Raw genomic sequence first — 17,679 nt, forward strand, 5'->3', positions numbered from 1 at the left:
GGTGTTTTTTGTTTTTTCCTTGCTGTGCCACCGCAGTCAAAGCCAACACAGAAAACTCCTGACATATCTGTTCTCTCTTCTTTTTTTCTTTTTTTTTTTTTGCTCACACTCACTCTGTGTGTGTTTTGAAGATCATAGCATGGGAAGCACCTCGACTAAACCTCCTCTCTCCTCATCAGTGTACTGCTGTTAAACTAATACAAATGAATATTTGACTTCTTGTTCCTTCCCTCTCTCCCTCTGTGTGGTTATCTCATATTTTCCCTCATTTATCTCATCACGCGCTCTGCTTCTCTCTCATTTCTGTCACTCTCTGTCCTCTTCTCCTCCTTTTTTCTTTTCTTCTTTTGTGCACTCCATTAGGTTCCTGGTCAGCTTCATGGTCGACGCCAGGGGCGGCTCCATGCGGGGAAGTCGCCACAACGGCATGCGCATCATCATCCCACCGAGGAAGTGCACGGCACCCACCAGGATCACCTGTCGCCTGGTCAAGAGGCACAAGCTAGCATCGCCTCCTCCGATGGTGGAAGGAGAGGGCCTGGCCAGCCGACTGGTGGAGGTCGGTCCTGCAGGAGCTCAGTTCCTCGGGTGAGACTTTAAGTTTAAAACCTCACTTAAATGGTGTCGCAGCGTTTTTGGGTGCTCTTCTTCTGGGTGACATCTCCTTCGTTCTGCTTCGTGCCATCTTCATTTCTAGCCATTTATCTTTTCGACTGGAAAGTGTGTGTGTGTGTGCGCATGTTGCGGGGGGTGATACATGCAGTTTAATGTGAAGTATAATCGTTACCATGTGCTCACCCTTAAGCGAGTTGTCCAGCTGTGTTTCAGTCCTGCACCATCCGATGTAAACATTGTTTGAATGTGGATTGTAAACATTTACCATTTACATGAATCATAATTAAATGGTTGCACTCCAAGGTGTCAAATTGAATAATTTAGTGTCTAAAAGGTTGGAAGATTTGGTCATTCCCAATGAGTCACAGTTTCCAAAGAAATTCAGCAGATGCTCTTCTGAGAAATGTTATTTGATGTTGTGTTTGCATGAATGATTCTGGGGCTGATTTAGGACGAAAAACATCATCATTAAAGTCGTCTGGTTACACTGTGCTGTTACAAATAATACACCCACTCCTCTTATCCAATGCCATTTTCTGATGAAGCTGCCTGTAAGTGAGTAGTCATTACTGATGTTACTGATGATAGAACGTAGAGGAAGTGGCAGAAATCATCTTATTACTGATGAAAACCAGAACTCAGAGGTGTGTGCTTTAACTGACTTTGCGAGTGTGTGTGTGTGTTCTGTGTGTATGTGTGTTTCATTATTTTGCGGACACAGTAAACTGCATCTTCCCAGAAAGCTGCCAGCCCTTAATGAAGGCGAGAGCCTGGTTAGTCCAGTACTACAGCTGGGACCCAGAGGAACTAGATTTGTTGGGTAGGAACCTAAACATAGCACCCCAACCACTCACCCACCCCCACTCTGACTCCCTGCTTCTCCCCCGCCCTGTACCTCCCACTCCCCGTAGGAAACGACATGACTGACGCTGATTCATGCTGATGGATGTAATTACTTTACCCATCTCTGTTGACTTTGATTTGTAAGGATATGGTTGCCATGTAGTTTTGGGAAGAAATCAATGGCATAGTGATGATTTTCATATTTCTTTTAAAAAAGAAAAGGAGGACAAATAACAGTAAGTCAAGAGTAAAACCTGATCTATTTAAAGTGAGCTGAGGGACACAGTAAAGTGGATTTGCCTCAATCACTTTCACAGGGAGATATACAGAGTTCTTCCTAAAACTACACAAAAATATAGTTTTTTAATCCATTATGGTTCCTTTGTAGTCACTTTCATTAGAGACCATTGTATGTTTTGTTTTTTTCTTCCCCAGAGGCTTTCAGTGGGCTTCTGGTTTCACTGAAAGTAAAGGTTTTGATTGGCTGTTTGGACTGGACTGCGCTTGTTGGGCATGAGCCTTTTCCTTCTCAAGCCAAGCATCATCCTGCTTCCCATGACTGCTGTTACTTTACGTCACCTGTGAGATCACTTTTATGTCACGGTATTTGGTGTGTTAAGACTTTTTATTACATTATACGGTACGTTAACATAAACAAGGAAGATCTCGGGGGGGGTTTGTGGCAAGTCGGAAATGCATTAGTACCATGACGCATAGAAATTAGGAAACCAGGAAACGATATAGGGCTACTCCTGAACACAGGACAGACAATGTGATGTTTTGAGAGAAGTGTGTGAGAAATCTGTTCTTTTTTTATACACAACAAGTTGTAGTATTGCCAGAAAACATCCAGTGATCAGCAGTTTTTGGAGACGGAAACACCTTGTGGATGGGAGAGGTCTATGGCGTGGCTGGTTGGATTTGACAGAGAAGCTTCAGTTTGTCAGATATCTTTAAGTGTGGGGAGCAGAAAAACAATCAAATATTAAAACAACAACACGAAGAACAGCAACAGCAAGAAATCTGAACGTGCTGTGGAGACGTTCTCACCAACACTGGACGGTTGAACAAAATGAAACTCATTTATCTGAAAACTTCGGAATGGTAGCGTTACAATATGGCGTCACCAACATTAATCCATGGACCGAACCTGCCTTGGCTTCTGGTGGTTGTTTGATGTGTCGAGACTTTTTGTTCTTGACACAGTTTTGTCCTTTAACACCAATCGGTCATAGTTTAAATGTCACGGTATATTTGAATGCTTTTAATGACCATGTTCGTCCCTTTATGGCCACAGTTTGCCATCTTCTTGTGTCTTCCTCATATGTTGCTCTGCAGAAATGATGCAATGCAGTAAATCATGTCAACACAGTTGGAATTAATGTCTCCAGCATCGTGACAGAGGCTGTTTTGAGAGCATGTAGTAATAAGACGTTCCCGTTGATGTGTTACAGTGAGTGAGTGTACTGCACATTACACACCGGCTGTGTGTCCAATGTGCAGTACACTCGCGCCAAAGTATGTCCATCCTTCTCACTTGTGTTGCTGTCATGCCTTGTTGTAGTGAGTAAGGGCTGTGCAGCTTTCTTTTTCCAATTCCTCAACTCATTGTCTTGTCCACGTCTTTCCCACGTCATGCCCAGGCTATGACATGCACTCTGAACATCCCATCGAAATGCAGCACTGCTACTGCTTTCATTAAGAAGCAACACAGTCACGAGCAGACTCTCAGTTCATCTTCCCGAGTCACATGTCCTGCAATGCTTCTGATTCACATTTTGTCTCTTATTCGTAGAACTATGTCCAGATTTAATGGAATGATGACATGTTTGTTGTCATTTATATTTTGTGTAGTCTCTCAGAATGTTCAACTGTGCTCTGTCTTACTTGCACTCGGCCATATTCTAAGGACAAAATGGCAAAGTGCAACTGTATTGTTTTGGTTTACCCGTTGCTTTACTTGTTACCATATCTCCATGATATGTACCTCAACAGGCCAGTGATAGTGGAGATCCCACATTTTGGCTCAATGCGAGGCCAGGAGAGAGAGCTGATCCTGCTGCGCAGTGAGAACGGAGAGTCCTGGAAGGAACATCTGTACGACTGTAAGACAGATGACCTCAAGCAGCTTCTGAATGGGATGGATGAAGGTAAGACATGTTAATAGAGTCCGAGCACACAAAACGTGAATGGCTTTATTGTAATGGAAGGACTTTTTTATTTTCATTGTGATTATTCCACACCTGCAAGTTGAACTGTTTAACAACTGGGACTTTTAACGCTTTTACAGCCATTTTAAAGGTTTGATTAAAGATCATTCCTGAGTTGTTTATGTCATAGAGTCTTTTAAATGACACATATTAATATGAATGGAGGAGGATGTTGTAGTTAGTCAACAGTCAGCATTTCTTCTCCCTTTGATTGCCAATAAAATGTAATTCTAATCAATCATAAGTAAACAAATGTATTTTATTTACCTGAAGAATTGGACAGTCCTGAGGAGCTGGAGAAGAAGAGGATCTGCCGCATTGTCACGAAGGACTTTCCGCAGTACTTTGCAGTCGTGTCTCGGATCAGACAGGAGACCAATCAGATGGGACCAGAGGGCGGAACTCTGTGCAGTCGGAGTGTCCCAATGGTCCAGGCCTCTTTTCCTGAGGGAGCACTAACCAAGAAGATCAAAGTTGGACTGCAGGTGAGCTGAGTGATTTTTATTTTATATTTATTTATTATTTTTTTTGTCATATTTATTCTCTATGTTGTGAATAAATGGAGAAATCCTGCACTTTTAGACTTTTCACGTATGTTTTGTTTTCTTCAGTTAGACCGATATTGCAATGTATCGCTATATGATTGTCCTGCAGCATATTGATTATCACAGAATTGTTGTATCGTGATATTATTTGTATCGTGGACCATGTATCGCGTATTATAGGTACCATGTGATTCCTACCCCTAGTGTAAACTGTCAGAAAGATAGAGTATGAATGGTGTTGTAGTAGTATTCATTTTATAAGCAGTAGCAGTAAAATTAGCATTAGCAGTAGTCAGTAGTAGTTAGTGGTCTTAGGTAATATTTGCATTACTATTTGTACTGATGTCTCTTCTCTCCCAGGCCCAACCAGTACCTGATGAGACTGTGAAGAAAATCCTTGGTAACCGAGCAACCTTTAGCCCCATTGTTACCGTGGAGCCAAGGAGGCGGAAGTTTCACAAACCGATCACCATGACAATCCCAGTACCGCCCCTGTCAGGGGAGGGGCTTACCAATGGCTACAAAGGAGACTGTACCCCATGCCTCCGGCTCCTCTGTAGCATTACAGGTATGTGTTTGTGGGGGTGGGGGGGCACAAGTGCAGTTCATTGAATGTTCATCTTTTATTGTCATTAATATGTAGTACAGTACATATAGTCTAGCAGAATTTAAAAGGCATTTTTATTGTGTGTTACTGTACAGCATTCATCACTCCTTATTTAGTGGACTTCAGTAATGCGCCAAGTTTACAGGCTTGATAGTTAATTGGATGCAAAGATGCAATATATTAAACAGCATTTAAACCCACATGCAAATGTCGCCGGGGTTGTTACTCTTCCACGCCGCTAACAACATGCTGTCTGTCCATGGCTTGAGGCTAGAATGCAAATTTAGTTTATTTAGTCTTGTTGCCTGTGGTGAGACACTGGCACTCCACGACTATCTGTAAAACACAGACTCCAAGTCGCCTCTCCATCCGACTGAGATGAGTGGATTACTTTCTGAATTTCCTTTGAAGGGGAAGAGTAACTGAGACTGGTCAGGCTGTAAATGAGAACTACCAGTTATTGTGATAGGCAAAGTTAAGACTATGCACTTGTGGATACATTACAACATGTGTAAATCCATTTTTGTTAGTAATGATCTAGATTTTGGTATGCTATTTTATTTGAAAATGACATCTCAAGGGTCCTTTCATTATTAAAAGTGGTACATCTGTGCAGATGTCATATTGATGATTTTTTTTCACTGAATAATTTACTTTTGGGTTTTTGGAATTTTAAGTGAAGTCCTTCTTTTGCTGTACAAGAAACCACAAATCTTGTAATCTCATGATGAATCACATCAAGTGTCTAAGACCATACGCATGTTTGATGTATGGCTGTTTACCAGGTGGTACGTCCCCAGCGCAATGGGAAGACATCACAGGCACAACTCCTCTCACCTTCATCAACGACTGTGTTTCCTTCACCACCAACGTCTCTGCAAGGTGAGACGCGCACCAAGCATGTGACTGCTGCATCTGTTTCCTCCTTCGCCTCTTTGTCTTAATTGTCATACATGCTGTTTACGTTTGTCTCTTGCATAGGTTCTGGTTAGCAGACTGCCACCAGATTCCAGAGACAGTGGGTTTGGCCATGCAGCTGTACAGGGAGCTTATCTGTGTCCCCTACATGGCCAAGTTTGTAGTGTTTGCCAAGACGAATGACCCAGTGGAGTCCAAACTGAGGTGCTTTTGTATGACGGACGACAAGGTGGATAAGACCCTAGAGCAGCAGGAGAACTTTGAAGAGGTGGCCAGGAGCAAAGATATCGAGGTACATAATAGTATGTAGAAGGGAATTAAAGACATAATAAAGGATGGATGTTCCCTTGTATGACTTGTAGGACAGTGTTTTACTTATTACAATGTGCTAAATGTATTAGGCAGTTTGAACCACACTCGTTTTTTTTAATGAATGCTCCATCGTTTCCATGGTTTCTACAGCCTTTTGGACAATTTTCTTCAGATATGCAACATTTTTGAAACCTATTACGGTGATGTTACTGCTCACATATTATAAAAATTATAAAAAATGTTGGATGCTGAACAATAAATTAGTCAAAGTAACTTCATACAAAGGTTATTGATAGTGCATACAGATAACATTTTGTGAGTTTCAGGTTTAACGTTGCAGGTTGTAACCCTTGGCATCCGTAAAAACACTTACAGCTCACATGGTCTGGACTCTGACTTGACTATGAATGTGGTTCTTACCTTGTTGATTTGCTCTCTAAGGTTCTGGAGGGTAGACCCATCTATGTGGATTGCTATGGAAACTTGGCTCCGCTGACTAAAGCCGGTCAGCAGTTAGCTCTTAACTTCTATGCCTTCAAGGAGAACCGTCTGCCCTTCTGCGTCAAGGTATTCCAACACACAATTATCACCACCGTCACCTACAACTCCTCCTCCTCAGGGTGGAAGGTGGAGATGGAGGTGGAGCTATACATCAGCAAGGCTACAAATAAAATCACAAAAAGTCACTAACGTAATAAAACAAGGGAAAAGACAGAGGTAGCGGCGTATTTTTTTCATTCATACAATGAAAAATGAATAATTTCAGCTATATTTCCTTTTGCTGCCTTTTTCTTCATACTGTGAAATTAACCCAGTCCACAGGGTACGACCTTTGCCGCTGCTAAATAACCTCATGTTATTGATCGATTTGTTATCCATTACCAAGGAGCTAAGCCTTTGATCACAGTATCAGCTAATATCCAATCAAGTTTCCAGGCAAATATAAAACATGTCCTGATGTAACCCTCATCCACACCAAACATAACATAAAACTATTATCAATAAATTACTAAATCAATAAAGTTTCAAATTAGTGGTAAGTCTTTAAAATTGTGTATTAGGGGAAAAAAAACCACAAAGTCCAAGATGGTGTCTTCATGCATGTTGTTTATTTGAAACTCTTGGGATTTTCCAATAGTTCTGTTGAAAGAAAATGATTGAAAATATTCATTAATACTTCAACTTATCAAATAGCAACTACTGGCTTTAAAAGAATGAAGTGCATAAAGAAGCAATGCTCTCTCCCCAGGTGAGAGACCCGAGCCAGGAGCCATGTGGTCGTCTCACTTTCCTCAAAGAGTGTAAGACTATAAAAAGCCTTCCACAAACCGCCGTGTGCAACCTGAACATAACACTTCCAGCAGTGAAAAAGGTATGGTAATGTAACCTCACCATTCTTTGTTGTCATCTCCATAACCATACTCATGGTTAGGGTAGTTTCACCACCGATAACCCTGCTAGATGAAAGACAATGAAAGACTTTGGCCAAACTGCAGCCACTGTGTCTTTTATCTGTTTAAAGCCTCCTTTTTTTTCATTTTTGGATACTTGCTTTTGGCTAAGGGCTTTTGTGCAAAATACTTTTTTAGCTATCAGGTTGGCTTTTTTGGCTTTAGTTCATTTAATGTGTTTGCTGTTGTTGGTGCTTTTATCCTTTAATTTTTTATGGTTATGGTATGCTTCTTTGATTTGCTGACTCTGCTGAAATGGCTTGGGAGTTGTAGCTTCTTTCACACACTCCTTTTTCACACCCTGATGTTTCTTTTCCCCCTGCTTTCCATGTTATGTTACTCCCCTGTTTCTGCTATGCATCTTGGGAACCAGGAAATGGAGTCAGATGCCGAGGATGAGGTAAACTACACCCTCCCCATCTTGTGCTGTCCTCTGCGTTAGACCTATAGTGGCCCTGCTCCGCTCATCAAAGCTTTAAAAAGTTTCCCTTGCTCAAAGCAACCTTTTCGCCGCATAGTTTTGCATGATATAATTTATTATAGATGTAGAAGTATATGATTTATGTCCAGTTCCAAATCCTATGCGCTCCTCACTGTTATACAAATGGCATTTACATTTAGGTATACCTGCATTGTTTTTGGGTGAATATTATATATCTATATAATATTTAACTTTTAAGCATAATTTGGAGTCGGTCGCATTGTTGTGACTAACTCAAGCTAATTCAACTAGCTTGCTGTGACTTGCTTACACTTATTGTAAGCAGCACTTAACAGGTGAGACTGAAGTGCAGTGAATACTTTCGAGGGACAATTCGCGGCTGCCTCATGCAGCTGTTGAACATCGGCTTTGTTTTTATGGCAACAATTGACTATCTTTGATTTGACATGATAAGGTCCAAATGTTGCTCACTTGGCAGAACTATGCAATGTAGGGTGACTTAGAACTGATAGGATTTTGTGTTGTTTGCTATTGTTGCAGACTGAAAAGCCAGAGCGACGTCATACCTTTGCATCTCTAGCCTTACGTAAGCGCTACAGCTATCTGGCCGAGCCTGCACTGAGTGAGTTTTGACATTTTTACTAAAAAAAACAAAAAAAAAAACACTTTGATGACTATAACAATGATAAGTTAGTTTACAGCATTAACACGTAATTTTAATTAACTTGTAAAATGAGTAATCCATATCTAGATAGATGTGACTAATGTAATAAATGCATATTGCTCATCCTACATAACTTGCACTGTCCACATGCTTGTTTACAACATGGTACATGGTATATTTTTGCATGGGTCAATGAGTGGTTTTAAGTTTTGGTGCTGTGCTTGTCTACATTACGAATTGTTCTGGGTTTGTTTCCCCTTCTGAGTTTTAAACGTCAGACTGTTGCAACACAAAATTTTTCTTTGACTTACCAATACAAAGTGAACAGACATTTGGAACGGTGGTCAAAGTAAAATTGTATCTGTTTTCATCTTGTCCCTTGGAAGGTTAAAGGTTTTTGGCTTTGTGATGTAGCAGCTTTTTTTGTGGGACAAAGATGCATGTTAGAAGGTCTTGAGTTCGGCTTTGTTTCAGGATTGTGTACTTCTGTAAGTTGTTCACGCTCTCTGCTTGTCACCTATTTTTTTTATCAATCCTGCATGAAGAAATGGACCAAAACACATGTTGGCATGTTTGGTTTGCTATGTAATGAACAGAAAATGTAAAGCTCTGCCAGCCCTTGGCTCTATTTTTTTTTTACCATAGTGTTAAAATTGTCTTTGGGTCAATCTGTTATCATGTAATTTTTGGACCAAACAGATAAAAGGCACTTTAAAAAGCAGATTGAAAATTTAGCAAGGATCCATACAGTATAACATCAGATGAAATAAAAAAGAAAGAAGTTGTTTTATGTTGGGTGCATTTGTCTTGCCATTATTTCTGTTGTCTATCGTTGGTCTAAGCCATTGTCTCTGGAATTTTACTTTGCTGCTTAATGTGCTTTGTTCACTTCATTATGTTGTTGTTGCTGTTTGATGTTCATCGTGTTATCTTTCAATTGTGAATTACAGGAGCACAACTTTAGTATATCATGTTTCTTTGTCTTGCACTTAACTGTTTTCCTTCCTTGATGCCAGGATTGCGTCACTGACCAACTCTTCCTCCTCTGATCTCTTCTTTCATATTTTTTGTACTTTTCCCCTCCCCAACATTTCTGTTACCTTTTATATTCCACATTCTTTTCTTTATTTTTCTCCATTTTTCTTCACCATTATTGCCACAAATTCATCTGAAGAAACAGCAGTTGAGCGAAGCACAACAGCAAGAACACTGCCTGCTGGTTACCCTCACAAACCTGTCTTTCCAACCAGACCTTTCCCACCATGGTCGACTGCTCCTATTACCGTCCCTGGCCAAACAAGGCACATCGGAGTGGGGGGTTCCTTCACCTCTACCGATTCACCGGCAGACTCACCAGCTCCTTCTCCATTAAAATCTACCTGGCCCCTCCCTTCCCCATCACCTGCATGCCCTGCAAACCTCAAAGCCACACTCGGAGCTCCACAAGCACCTACCCTGTCTACCCCTGTTAAATCAGTTAATGACAACGTATCGTCGTCCCCGATCAGGTCTTACAGGACTATGCCTTCACCAATTAAAACAGTTGTCCAGCAGGGCCAATACCCTGTTCAGGGAACTGCCAGCCTTTTGTCTTCTGGAGGCTCATGTAAACCTGCCACAGATCCAGCAACTATCAAGAATCTTGCTTCGGCATACACATCAATGACTTCCCCACTTCACTCAGCACCTAATGGCTCTGTGCCAGAGAGGTTATTGTCTTCTGTTACAGCTCCTGTATCATCAAAGACACCTAACAACGTGTTCAATACTAACCTGCCTTTTAAAACTGCCCTTGGATCCATAGCTGTGACAGATGTAGGGTCACTTAACCTTCCTTCTGTTAAAAGCATCTCTAGCTTGTCCTCTTTAAAAACCTCTGTAGATTCAACACTCTCATCCCGAGGAGGGAGATCATCCCTCTCCTCTCTCTCCTCAACTGGACAAACAACTATTGCCTCCTCAGAACTGTCCATGATGAATGGCCCTGCCTCGCCCATTAAATATCCATCCTCCTCCTCCACGCCATCCTCCCCGTCTTCTCGCTTGCACTCTGAGAGGAGTAGCAGCCTTCAGGAGAGGATCCAGGCTACCACACAGGCAGCAACTTCCAGTGTCAGTGCAGCCCTAAATGAAGCTATAGACTCATACTCTGTCTCGGGCTACGGAACACTTAAATCACTGTCATCCTCACGTAGATCTGGATCAGCAAGCTCTGCTTATGGTTCTCTGAGATCTGTAGTTGCTCCCCCTAGCACTGCAGTTTCATCTAATACGATGACTGTACCTGTATATTCATTAGTCAACATCATTTCAGAGACCCCTGTCAAACCAGGGCCAGGGTCTCTTAAAATGGCACTGCCTGACCCCCCTCATGCCTCAGTATCTTCCTCTTTGTCTACCTGTGTTACTGCATCAAAAATTAAATCTCAATTGAAGTCCCCCCCGTTTATCACCCCGCCGGTCATCCACCCAACTGCAACCTCCAACCAGGAGATACTAAAAGATGTAGCTGACATGAAAGAGGATTTGATGAGAATGACAGCTATCCTACAGACAGACACACAGACAGCAGCCAAAACTGTTCAAACATCACATACTGGCACTCCTAAAGAGACCAAGTTGGAGGATGAAGAGCCATATACTCTTGTGGAAAAAGTCAAAGAAGATTTAGTGAAAGTTAGTGAGATATTGCAGAAAGATGTAGTGGGTGAAGCTAAGGCCATCACAGGTAAAGAAAGGGCCTCAGAGGATGAGTGGGAAGAATTTTCCAAAGAGGAAATTGAGGAGGCACAAAGAAATGCCATCACACATTATTCTCCTTTTGATGAAACAATGAGCCTTCTCAAGCACCATTCTATGTCAAGCAAGGACTTAGAGTTGGCTAAAGTTGTAGATTATTTAACAAATGACATTGGTGCAAACTCTCTCTCTAAAATGGCAGAGTTGAAATATAGGTATGAGGAGGAGGCAAGGAGAGAAGGGGAGGAGAAACAGAAACGTGTTCTCAAACCATCTATGTCAATACAAGAGCACAAACTCAAAATGCCTCCGCCAGTCTCAGGCATGCTCAGGTCTCCCTCAGAGAAGGACCTAAACAAACTTACAGAGTCATATCAGGGGTCAGAGACTATCTTGGAATCACCAGAGGACCTATCTCATGAGCAGGATAAGAGTCCACTGTCAGACAGTGGATTTGAGACCAGGAGTGAAAAAACACCCTCTGCTCCTCAGAGTGCAGAGAGCACAGGGCCCAAGCCTTTATTTACAGATTCACCAATACCTCCTAGTGTAACTGAGACCAGGACTGACGAGGTCCACATTGGTAACTATGAGCCTGATGATCCTTGGGAGCCTCCGCTCATGGAGGAAGCGGCATCTGCCTCTCCTTACATAGAGCCAGATGTGGCCTCAGCGAACTCCACCAGAGCCTTACAGATGAAAATTCCAGAAGACGACTCCATAATGAACAAAAGCATGTGTCTTAAAGAGGAAACTCATTTTACAACTACCACTAGAATGGTCTATCACAAGCCAAAACTAACTGATGGTGCAGAGATGATAGAGGAAGGTATGTCAGTCAGAGACATAATGAAAGCATTTCAGTCAGGTAGAGACCCATCTAAAGAACTGGTAGGTCTTTTTGAACACAAGGCTAGCCAGGATTCCGTTAAAGGTGATGAGTTGACGCCGAGATTTCTTGACAGAGATATTAAATCTAAACCCAAAGTTGAAAGGATAATCGAGGTTCATATTGAAAAGGGCCATAGCACAGCAGAGCCTACTGAAGTTTTTTTCAGGGAAACCAAAAAACACCCCGAGCTTTACATCTACAAAGGAGAAAGTGGAATTAAGGAACTTGGTGATTATGATGAGGTCCAACAGGAAGAAGAGGAACTTAACGCCGAAGAAACCCTGCCCTCTTTCCTAGAAACATCCCGTGTTAACACTCCACTTTCACAGGAGGAGGATAGTCGCCCAAGCTCTGCTCAGTTAATTGCAGATGATTCATACAAAGCCTTGAAACTATTGAGCCAGCACTCCATAGAATACTGTGATGATGAGCTGTCCGAGTTTCGAAGTGAATCCTATAGGTTTGCTGAGAAAATGCTTCTGTCAGAGAAACTTGACGCATCAACGCTATCTCACTCTGACACAGAGGATTCAGCAATGATGACTGACAAACACCACCACCTTATTTCTGAGGGAATAGACAACCGTAATATTGAGGGCATGAGTCAGCAACATAGAAGCCCCAAGAGAGAATTTATCTCCAAGTCATCAAAAGAGGGGTCTCAGAAATCTGGTAAATTCATGCAGAGGGATGAGCCATCCCAGTTTGATAAAGTGACAGTGCTCCATTACTCCACAGAACAGGGCAGCCCTAAGCATGCTGTTTGGATGAGATTTACAGAGGATAAACATGACAGAAGCAGGGATAAGCTCCTTTATGAGGATAGGGTGGACCAAACTGTGAAGGAAGCAGAGGAAAAACTCAGTGAAGTATCACAGTTCTTCCGTGACAAAACTGAGAAGCTCAATGACGAGCTGCAATCACCTGAGAAAAAACCTGTGAAACGTGAGCCAAAGGAGCCAAGATCCTGGCCTAGTTCAGCATGTAGTAGCCCTGAGAAAACACAGCAGAAACCTAAAGCAGCAGAAGAGGGGTATGGTAAAAGCAAACTTAGAGAGCCTTCGGCTGTTAAAATGTTTGGGCGAACCACAACAACTGAAAAGAAAAGCTGTAGCTTGCCAAGCAGTCCCCAGAAAAGTGTGTTCTCCCACAGTGGTGATGATACATTGACCAGTGAGTCTGAACAGTCTCTCTCACACATAAAATCAACTTCCAAAGTCAGTGCTGTGAGGATGAAATTTGAATCTGAGGCTCAGAAACAAAATCAGTCAAGTTCATCCAGAATTCCTCCTCCTGTCCAGCCAAAACCTTCAGTAAAAAAAATACAGGAGAGCAAACTTCCTGTTTTTCAGTTTATTGCTGGAGGAAAAGTTACAAAACTATCTGAAAAATCAGAAGAAGAAAACTTGAAAAATGACGTTGAGAAGGACATGTGTGCTGCAACAGACAGCAGTAAAGCTGCTCTAATATCACCATCTAAAGCCCCAAAACATACAGGGGACAAGCTAACAAATCAAATTGTCACAGAAATCTCCTCACAAAGACAAATTATTGAAACTGAGACTAAAAAAGGGAAACATATCCATTCCAGTGTTACTCAGGAAATTAAAGAAAGCAATAATGGTCAGAAAGTTCAGACACCTAGACCACTAGAGAAAGATAGTGATGCTAAGTATGACCAACAAATTTCAAAAGTTGACCTGCCCCACAAAGATGGTGAGGAACAATTAAACAAAAATCTAAGAAAAAAGACAGAATCTCAAATTCCTGCAAGAACTGCACCTTCTACTTTAGACAATGACGTCACAAAGAAACAGACAACAACTAAACCCTCACAGATACCTACACTATCTAAAAGCAAAATACAGATGAGTCTTGAGACAACCCCAACAAAAACAGATGAAAATCTTTCATTTGAAATTCTAGATAATGCACCCAAAGATTCCAACTCCAATAATCTTCCGAGAGAAATGCTAGGGAAAGTACTAACCCCTCCATCTGCAACAACAACCAAAGAAAACTTCAAGGGCATCAAAACATTACCTGTTTATGTCAGCGTCCAGGTGGGCAGGCAAGCAGAGAGAGAGGCCAAAGGAGCACTGTACACAGTCAAACAGAACTCAAACTCAGCCCTCAGCCCCCTCAGCCCAGATGATGACACACTAGAACAGGTGTCTTTCATAGATAGCTCAGGGAAAAGCCCAATTACACCTGAGACCCCCAGCTCTGAGGAAGTCAGCTATGACCTCATTACAAGGACCACTGATGGCTTTATGGGATTTCTGCCAGGGCAACCCAGTCCTATCATGGAGGTATCTGAGGAATCAGAAGATGACCACAGCAAGGTCATTTTCTCTTTTAAAGAGGCCACACCAGAACAGAAACCTGGTATATATGCCACTCAAGACGACCTTGTTAATGCTAACAAGCAAGAAATAGAAATTAATGATAACCACCTGGAGTTAATAAATAGGTTCGACCAGCAAGAAGTAACAAGCATTGGTAAGCATGATGAAATAAATGGGCAGGAATATCAAGAAGTCTCAAAAGACAAAGGTATTGCATATATTGAGTTCCCTCCCCCACCCCCTCTGGACTCTAATTCAGAAATTTCAGACCCAGAGAGAAAGGGATCCTGTGCCTCTTCAGAGACTGAAACAGAAATGATGGAGGTGAACTTACAGGAAGAAAACTCTAAGCTTCTGCTGACTGAGCCAATTATAAGAATCCAACCCCCCACCCCAGTCCCTCCAGGGACAGATGAAAGTCAGTCAAATGGTGAAGAAGAGGACGACGATGAGTCGATCTTTCAACCAATTCCTTGTAAAAAGTTCACTTTCAAAGTTCCTGATGTGGATGAAGAGGAGAGGAGGGAAGAGAAGGAAAAGGCCTCTAAATCCAAAAAACATGACAAAAATGGAAATAACAAAGAGCATCATGTTGGAACCAATGGCTTCAATGGTTCTAAGGGTTCTAATGGCAAAGGAGAAGATTATGAATATGAGCAAAATGGAAATGACCAGTCAATAACAGATTGTTCAATAGCCACAACCGCTGAATTTTCTCATGACACTGATGCAACAGAGATTGACTCCCTAGATGGATATGAACTTCAAGATGAGGACGATGGCCTGTGTGAGCAGGCAGATTTACGACTGTATGGTCTTCCAGACAGCCGTAGAGACGTTTGGGCAACGGACACATTTAGGTCTTCGGATAGATGTTTTCCCCAGACTAAACTGGAAGTTATTGAAGAGGAGAAAACTCCAGAAGAATGTCAAAAGGACACTTTCAATAAAGATACCCCCTCAAATGGTAAAACATCTGATGATGTTAGTAAAGATGGGGTTAAAGTTCTTGAACAAGAACCCTCAAATAAAGAGGGATTTTCAGACACTTATTTTAGTTATAAGTTAGAGGAGGAGTTTAACTCTCCCTTTAAGACTGTTGCCACTAAAGGCCTGGACTTTGACCCCTGGTCCAGTAAAGGTGCAGAGGAAGAAGTCGTTGTTGACATGGGAGGGATGCAGGGGGTCAACGGTGAGCCTAAACCTTTTGGACTAGCAGTGGACGAACAGTCTCAGGCCACTACACCAGATACTACCCCAGCCCGAACACCAACGGATGATAGTACCCCGACGAGTGAGCCAAATCCATTCCCCTTCCATGAAGGGAAGATGTTTGAGATGACACGCAGTGGGGCAATTGACATGAGCAAGAGAGACATGGTGGAGGAGAGGCTCCAGTTTTTTCAGATTGGTGAGCATTCCTATTCAGCAGGCAAGTACAATGTCAGAGACTCAGAGATAGTGGCCTCCATACAACACAGAGATCATTTTAGTACTCAGGGTCCCACAAACACCTCATCAATCCCTCAAGTATCCATTCAGACTACAACTGTCAAGCTTGAAGTGTCAAATCTAGCTGGCAGTTACAGCACATGCAGAAACTCAGCTTCCACCACTGAGCTTAAATTCTCCACTTTTAGAACAGAATTCAAATTGCCATCGGATAAACATTCTGGTTCTCCAGATAGCAATATTAAATGTAGAACACCATGTACTTTTAATGACATGCCATCAGGAACAGCTTTAGATTCTATTAGTTCTTATGATGTAGCCTCAAACCATGAAGATTCTTTTGATCTTAATTCATTAGACCCGGCAGATTTTTATTCAAACCACACAATTCATTCATGTATGTCCAAACCAAGGGACCATTTGGATTGGTCCTCAGGTAATCAGGATATTTATTACCAAAGCACAGATTGTTTTTCTGCACCTTCACAAGATAGAAGTAATTCTCAAACATGGAGTACCAATACCAGTTGCAATATCCCTGTCTCCCATTTTGTAGATTCAGATGTTGTTCAGACTGGTAGTAATTTGTTGTCCTCATCAGGACTAACAGAGATAAGCAGGATAGATGCTGGCTTCAACCAGCTAGAGGTGAAAAGTAGGGAAGGCAGGTTTTGTCCTAATGTAGCAATAATAAACATGGGAGCCAAAGAGGTCAAAGCACAGATATGCAAGTCCAAGTTGCCGGTTAGGGTGCCCGACCACAAACTTTGTAGCCAAACTCGAGCAATAGGGAAAGGCAAAGCACAAGAAAATGTTGACAGATTTCGAGATAAGAAGCATGCAATACATAAAGTCAGGGAAAGATGTGACCCGTTTGAAACTCTATTTCCTAAATCTAGAATCCCAGTAATGAAAGCCATCCAGTACTCCTCTTCCTCTCAGGGTGCAAAGCGGGTTACTAACAAAACTGTAATTGATAGAAGCATTAAAAAAAACATTGGTAAAAAACAGCAAACTAAATGCACAACCAGCACTGAACAAAAACGCAGTTTAGTAAAAATCTCAGGTAGGAGTCGCACAGATGAGACAGGGAGGAAAACTTGTTTAGTCGTCCCCAAAAACTTTAAAGCAAGGTCAGTTAGTAGCCAGGTAGCCAAATCTTTGGACCAAACCATTCCTAAGGAGGCTGAAACAAGGTTAGAAGGGAAAAAGCTGCCCACTGAGGATGAAGAGAGCTGCAGTCTCAGCACTACCAGGAACACTTCCCTGTCAGAGACACCTACATCTTCTAGAGGTTCCTGCCCTTCACGCACCTCTACCTCCACCTCCACCTCCACCACAACATCAACACCATCAGCTAGAGATGTGAAAGCTGAGGTTGAGCAGGCCAGCAGTGAGATGAGGAGGAGCAAGAGGAAGAGTAGGCGGACTCTTGGAGAAAAGGAGCATAAGTTTGATCAACCAGTCAAGGCTCCTGTCTCGGAGAACAAGACTAGTTTGTAACCTCTTTCTAAACACTTGTTATTCTCAATCTTTCTCTGTGAGATGCATGTAGCTGTTGTGGGTGCTTTGTGATGTGACATAAGTGTAGCTGTCACTTCTTCCTGTCGTTCTTGTTATCTGTGTCTTGTGCCGTCTGTT

General features: G+C 42.1%; 1 protein-coding gene across 9 annotated transcripts in view; it reads left to right on the top strand.

The window, feature by feature from the left end:
* The window catches only part of LOC122759052 (ankyrin-3-like), an 86,532-nt gene that overhangs the window by 55,038 nt on the left and 13,815 nt on the right, over positions 1-17,679 (top strand). For 6 of the 9 annotated variants that reach the window (XM_044013532.1, XM_044013534.1, XM_044013535.1 and 3 more), the window contains 11 exons: positions 364-588; positions 3,454-3,608; positions 3,942-4,153; positions 4,574-4,781; positions 5,606-5,702; positions 5,802-6,030; positions 6,492-6,617; positions 7,300-7,422; positions 7,875-7,901; positions 8,484-8,565; positions 9,782-16,018. In XM_044013532.1, the coding sequence (XP_043869467.1) occupies positions 364-588; positions 3,454-3,608; positions 3,942-4,153; positions 4,574-4,781; positions 5,606-5,702; positions 5,802-6,030; positions 6,492-6,617; positions 7,300-7,422; positions 7,875-7,901; positions 8,484-8,565; positions 9,782-16,018 (7,721 nt within the window). The remainder of the gene's footprint in view (positions 1-363; positions 589-3,453; positions 3,609-3,941; positions 4,154-4,573; positions 4,782-5,605; positions 5,703-5,801; positions 6,031-6,491; positions 6,618-7,299; positions 7,423-7,874; positions 7,902-8,483; positions 8,566-9,781; positions 16,019-17,679) is intronic. The other 3 variants (XM_044013539.1, XM_044013540.1, XM_044013541.1) reach the window with 2 other exon arrangements.

Source organism: Solea senegalensis, linkage group LG18 (genome assembly GCF_019176455.1).
Source record: "Solea senegalensis isolate Sse05_10M linkage group LG18, IFAPA_SoseM_1, whole genome shotgun sequence".
NCBI lineage: Eukaryota > Metazoa > Chordata > Actinopteri > Pleuronectiformes > Soleidae > Solea > Solea senegalensis.